Genomic DNA, 6,523 nt, shown 5'->3' on the forward strand with positions numbered 1-6,523 from the left:
TGCCAAACACACAGGTGTACACACATGCTCCTACTGACGAATTCTGTTTGGAAACAGTTTGCGCTTCACAAAAAGGGATGGTAGCTTCTGAACAGAAAGATACCAGTTAAATAATTTGGATTCGTATAGAAGAAACCGTAAAGTGTCTATCCCTTAATATCTTTAAGAACAAATTATAAATACTTCTGTGATGGATGTCATAAGTAAAGCCATTTTGGACAGGAAGATGAACTAGATGACACCCTAAATTCTGTGTTTCTGTAGCTCTGTGATCACTGCGCTTGTGCTTGCATGGACGTAAGCCTTCGCTTCACATAGACCCAGGGGTAGGATGGCAGACTCCAGACAGAAGAAAGTTGGAATGAGATGTCAAGCACACAGAGAAGAAAGCGAACACCTGAGCACCTGGAAGAAACGTCATATGCTCTTAGTCATTTTTCTACCAAACCTTTTTTCATGTCTGAGGTTTATTGAAATAAGACTTTGGGATAAATTAAAAAAAAACCAAAACCCAGACCCAACAATAAATCACCTGGTCCACAATAGGAGCTGCACACTACAGATATTTTTACTTATTTAATATGTACTGGAAGGTTTAATTTAAGTGGTAGATGGTGAATGCTTTTTTATGAAGCAGAAAAATGTCTTAAGAAACTAAAAATTGACTTTGCAGAACACAAAAGCTTTCTAATGGCAGACATTCAAATACTATGCATTAGTGTGGCTATATTGGGAAATATGCAGACTAGGTGTGCTAATTTCTGAGGATATTTTTTCACTGGCTATTTGTAAGAAGCGGCTAATGACAATGTCTTTGGCCTTGGTGGTCTCCATATTCCTCTCCCGTGATATCTGCATGCTGATTTGATCTACGTTAGTCATGATAAGCTCCGAGGCCAGGATCTGAGTGGGGGATGCCCTGTTTGCTGTGCTATCCATAATGTACTGCTTATACAGTTCCATCAGCTTCTGTTCAAGGTAGTCGTTCAGGGCTGAGTCGGAGAGGGGCTGCTGGTGGGGCACTAAGCTTGCCAACCGCCAGCATGAGGAGTAGCCTTGGACCGGCTTGCGGCTGGTGTCGCTGGGGGGGACCCTCACGGACTCCATGGGAGGAGGAATCTCTGAGGACTCCAAGAAGGGACCTATGCCGCTGTCGCAGGTAAAATCTGTCGTTACTGAGCTAATCGGCACCACGTAGTCCCCGGCTATATGCAAATCGTTGTAGTTCTTGCAAATGCTTTTGCAGGAAGATGGAACCAGGTAGGTGTCTTTTCTTGCCAGCCCCGGGCAGACGTGCAGAGCTGGAGATGGCTGCCCTTCAGGCACGGGGTGCTGTGTAGGCTGTAGGAGATTATCCTTCTGCCTTCTGCTGTGCTTGCTACCTCTAGAGCAAACTGAGGAAATGCACTTGCCAGCAGATCTGCATCTCTGAAGGAGGCTTTTTCCTTGTGCTTCATCTGTGGAATAACGAACAGACTTCATTTCATACACCACTTGCTCAGCTGAACTCTTGCTGTAGAGCTCAGGGTTTAGTTCTTCGCAAAGGTAGGCGATTCTGTAAAGGTAACCTTCCGACAGCATCCTTCACCAAAGGAAAGGAACCACCAGCAGGCAGAAAAATGACAAGAAGAAACCATTAGTTCATTAAAAAATCATTGTGTGGTGATTACATTTGCAAGTCTGTTACTAGCTGAGGAGAGATGTTCACAATTTGGACATGAACAAGAGTGTCTCTGTTTTTCTAGAGGACTTGAGTCAATGAGGGAAGTGATCAGCTAGTCTCCCTGTTGTGCTGTTAACTCAATCACATCAAAGTATATTCTGTATAACATAACGTACGGCATGTCCAATACATCCAGTGACAAGTGAGATGGGAAGAGAGGAACAAGAAGTGGTTGTGGTCACAGCTGCTGTAATAGCTTACACTTAACTATGTATATTTTTGCCCTTGGCTTCAGTAAGAGCCAAGGGGTTTCCCCCTTTTCACATATGCTTTGAAGCAACTTTTGTTGTGTGTGGTTTGTCAGCTGCCTTTGAACTATGTTGGTTTGAGATTCATATTGAGAGTAACACCCCTTCTGTTCCAGACTAATCAATGACTGTAGGTGTGGTTCCTTTTTTATTAAAAAATGTCAGGTCGTTAAATTAGCACTTTGCACTTCTGCATGCCAAGCAGGATGAAATTAATTGTCTCTAACGTTTAGACATGAAAATGTCAGTGAAAAAAGCAAGTCTTTTTGGAGGCATGATTCATCTGGCCTGTTAGACACCTAAATCAAAATGAGATGAATTGTGCCCTAGATTTGCCTATCACTCCCAGTTACTATAAAAGGACCTTAAACTGACTACCCTAGGTGTAGCAATCTGCAGTATACTTTTGAAGAGACATATTTCAGTGCAATGCACAGAGAAGTGCACATTTCAGAAGTACTCCGGCTCCTCCACTGAGGGATTAGTGGCGAGTACCACCAGCTCTGAAATCAATTTCCATCGCATTTCTACAAAGGCACGATCAGGGCCCGGAGTCACTAACACTCTCCACACTCTGAGCAGGCCGCTCAGTCTCAAAAGCTGCGTAAGATATGTTAGCAATGAAAGACAGGACTTGCTAGCAAGGACACACAAGCATCTGCACATCAGTAAATGTTCTGCCTAAGCTTTAGCAGCTCCACTACCGCATACTTGTTCTTAAGTTGATTTCTGTGTTGTTCTTTTCAACAGATGTCAAGGAGACAATCAATGGGACAGATGTCCTAAAGAAATTGTGTGGTCCAGTAAAGAGAAAGTAAATCTTAAGTTAAACTAAATTAAAAAAAAAATTGGTTTTTTCTTCCTATAGTACAAAATCTCTTGTGTGATAGAGGAACAAATAACTTGTCTTTGTTTTAATAGTGTGTACATGTCTTCATTTACTATTTAATCCAATTATGTCATTTTAATCCTTAGCGGAAACTGTCCCTTCAGATACAGACGTATGTCCCAGTTATTTGACAGTTTGCCCATCTATTTCAAAGCACCCGCTGTGACGGAGCACCAGAACGGGAACATCCTCCCACAGAGTGTGAACGGGGAGGTGGCACCTCTCTGCCACACGCTGCACTACCCCACGCTGCTGTCAACTGCTCGACTCATCTTTTCCAAGAGTGAAAGGACTCTCGTTTCTTTACAGTAAAGTATTTCATGTGTCACAGTTGCTAGTGCAAAATGCTGCACTGATAATAAATGTTGGCTAAATCCTGCCTAAGCGTGGATGTAGGCTTTAGGCAGATGTTGGGAAGAAGACAGCGTGAGAAAAGACTTTCCTTGAGGCGAGGAGAGGAAATCACTTCCTCACTATGAAGAAGAAGGCTGGAGGAAAAATAAACTTCCTTCAGAAGAAAATACTAATGGAAATTAAATTTGTCCAACCACTTGCTTTGGTGACCCTGGATCCTCTCTGCTGCTGCCAGTTGTGTGACATTTCCCACAGGCAGGTAACACGTAATGAAAAGCCATCTATTTAGACAAGAGGGGAAAAAAATCATGTTTGGGGCTTGGCATTCTGTGTAGTATGCTGCTGTTGCCTTGCTTGAGGCTTTAGCCGTGATTACGGCGTCACCACAGAAGTCTTAGCCAAATGCTAGAGCTACTCAGGTTATCAGCTCAGCCCCCTCCCTCTTCTGCTTCTGTGCCCCCTTTTTGCAGTGCAAAAGGTGTTCCCTTCCCCCAGAGATCCACGGCCCAGGTGACTTTATTGCAAAGTCACCACTAACTTTGGCTGGCATGAATCTGGAACCGTTACACACTTATTCCTACGCTTATTTTTAATGTGGATTCTGAGAAATGAATGGAAATATAACATATGGCCTGTTCACTTCTCAACCAGCGTAGGCAAAGCCAGTTGTGTTCAGGTAGCATGTGACACTTCTGTCTTTCCTACTACCCAGATGTATGTTGTTCCTGTCATAAGGTAATACATTAGGGAAATGAAACTGTTGGTTTCATTTCTTTGTACTGCATTCTGCAATACTTATTTTAAGCGTTTTAGAGCACACTGTCTGAGACAGGAGTGGAACAAAAGAACTGGCAAATTCAAAAAGATTAGGATCCCGTCATGCTCCGGAGTTGTGCGCTTTGCTGAATGAGTTACAAGCTTTCCCTCCGTAGTCGGCAAGGGCCGTTGCACTAGTCTGACAATATTCTCAGCTCTGCAAGGAAATCTGATTGAAGTTTTGATAGGCAGTGTTGAGAGCCTGAATGCAAAACAGAGGTGCATAGATCTCTGGTCCTAGCACTTAATATAATACGTAACCCTGTCAAGTTGTTATTCCACCACTACCAACAGCTGGCCACACGATTGGGTCACCTTTAGTTCTTGCATTTACATCTGATAAGGATGACAGTTTTCATTAATTCTACTTTCTCGTGCACCTTCTCTTAATCCTCCTTACATACCAAACATGCACGTATACACCTGCCTTCCAAGTGCACAGGGATTATATCTAATGTCTTTCAATATTTTGAGTTTCACGCCCCTTGAATTCAGATTTCACTTCCCTCTTGCTGAAAATAACTGCATGACTTTTGTTGCACAAGGAAAAACAATTTTGATCTCATGCATTTTGCATGTGAGGTGAACAAAGAGATTTTTCCTTGCGTGGCTACTGTTGTGGCAATGGGAGCTGACTACATTCTATGTAAGCCTAGATCACAGTGGAGACAGAGGGAGAATACTGTCTTGTTTACACTGTCTTTTCTAATCTGACATAGTCTTTATTATTGTCAGATGAACTTAAAAACTCATACGTCTTCTCTGGGGTTTCTGTTTGGTTCTTCAGTGGAAGAAAAGCCTAAAGGCAGGATGAATGTTTAAAGACACGTGGAGAATCCAGTGGTATTGCCAGTATTTTCTGAGTGGCAGCAATTTGCTGTGTTATAACGCTTGGAGATGGTGCCAATGTTTGCATAAAGACCTCAGATTAGAGTCTGGGAGCAGGCAAACAGAATGGCAGTTCTTGGCTCAGGATAAGCAAAATGCTTAAGGAAAGCCTGAGAAGTGTACACAAAGAGGTATGATAAATTGTGTCCTATATAAAAACCCGAGCAAGATGAGAAGTTGCTAGGGAGAACGGAAAGAATGTGGTGCCAGCTGGGATCACAGCTCAGTGGGGAAAGAACATTCTTTTGCATTGCAAAAGGAGGGGATGGAAACTCAGAGAAGAGACAAGATTATTTTTAATATGTCTGGCTTTCAGAACCCTGAGCAAGGCTCTGAATGGCACTAAAGTTGTGCTGCTGGTAGTTGGAGTTCAAGTTTTATCACAGGATATACCTCAAGTTCTAGCTGACTTACTAGGTGGGACCCCAGATGACAAAGTCTCCCTGCCTTGAGGGAACTCAAGTCCTGTGGATCCATGCATAGTACCTTTTTCCCCATTTTAAGAGTCAGTTTTCCAGGCTGTGGAGATAGAGACAGATCCCTTCTGTGAGGTCTGAGATCTGCCTCAGATTGCAGGACGTGCAGAGTTCACCTGGCAAGCAGAACAGGCTGGAGAGCGAGCCTGCGTAGGTTGCAGGACCCATACCTCACCTTCCACTGGGGCTGGTGTGAAACAGCTCCCAGAAAGGCTCAGTGCAGCCAGCACAGGGAAATCAGGAGGGTGAAGAAGGCAGAGTATAATGAGCTGTGCACATGGATGAGTATAGCCTTTTCTTAACACCTGAAACCCACAGACCTTTGGTATCTGAAGCCCACTCGATAAGGGCTATCTCCAGTGCCCAGGGCTGGCTTGGGTAAAGGTATCACTGACGTCACTAAACTGCATGGTGAGGTAGATGCATCAGAAGGGACAGCCATCTTACAGAGAGACCTGGCCAGGCTGGAAGAGTGGGCTAGCAGTAACAGCATGAAGTTTAACAAAGACAAGTGCAAGGCTGTCCCAGTTTTGGCTGGGACAGAGCTGTGGGTTTTTTTCTTCCCGATAGCTGGCATAGTGCCGTGCTTTGGAGTTGGTATGAGAAGGATGTTGATAACACACTGAAGCTCTAGTTGTGGCTGAGCAGCTGTAGTGCTTATACTGAGTCAAGGACTTTTCAGACTCCCACGCTCTGCCAGTGAGGAGGTGCCCGGGGAGCTGGGAGGGGACACAGCCGGGACAGCTGACCCAGGCTGGCCAAAGGGATATTCCATACCATACGACGTCATGCCCAGTACATAAACTGGAGTTGGCCGGGGGGGCAGAAATTGCTGCTCAGAGATGGGCTGTCGATCACTGGGTGCTGAGCAATCGCTGCATTGGGCATCACTTGTTCTTGTAGGTTCCTTTGTTGGTATTATCATTGCTGTTTCCTTCTCTCTTGGTGTCCTATTAAACTGTTTTTATCTCAACCCACAAGTTTTTCCCGATTCTCTCCCCCGTCCCACTGGGGGAGAGGGGGAGTGAGCCAGCGGCTGCGTGGTGCTTATTTGCCGGCTGGGGCTAAACCACGACAAAGGCCCCAGCACCTGGGACGAGACAACCGCAGAGCCCAGTACCGGCTGGGG

General features: G+C 44.7%; 1 protein-coding gene across 1 annotated transcript; it reads right to left on the reverse strand.

The window, feature by feature from the left end:
- Window positions 1-708: 708 nt before the first annotated feature.
- On the reverse strand, window positions 709-1,581 carry LOC104622918 (chromosome unknown open reading frame, human CXorf21). The gene has a single exon (XM_010289843.1). The coding sequence runs from the start codon at window positions 1,579-1,581 to the stop codon at window positions 709-711; it is 873 nt and encodes a 290-aa protein (XP_010288145.1).
- Between the last annotated feature and the right edge of the window lie 4,942 nt (window positions 1,582-6,523).

The sequence above is a fragment of the Phaethon lepturus genome, unplaced genomic scaffold (genome assembly GCF_000687285.1).
Source record: "Phaethon lepturus isolate BGI_N335 unplaced genomic scaffold, ASM68728v1 scaffold2816, whole genome shotgun sequence".
In the NCBI taxonomy this organism is placed as follows: Eukaryota; Metazoa; Chordata; class Aves; order Phaethontiformes; family Phaethontidae; genus Phaethon; species Phaethon lepturus.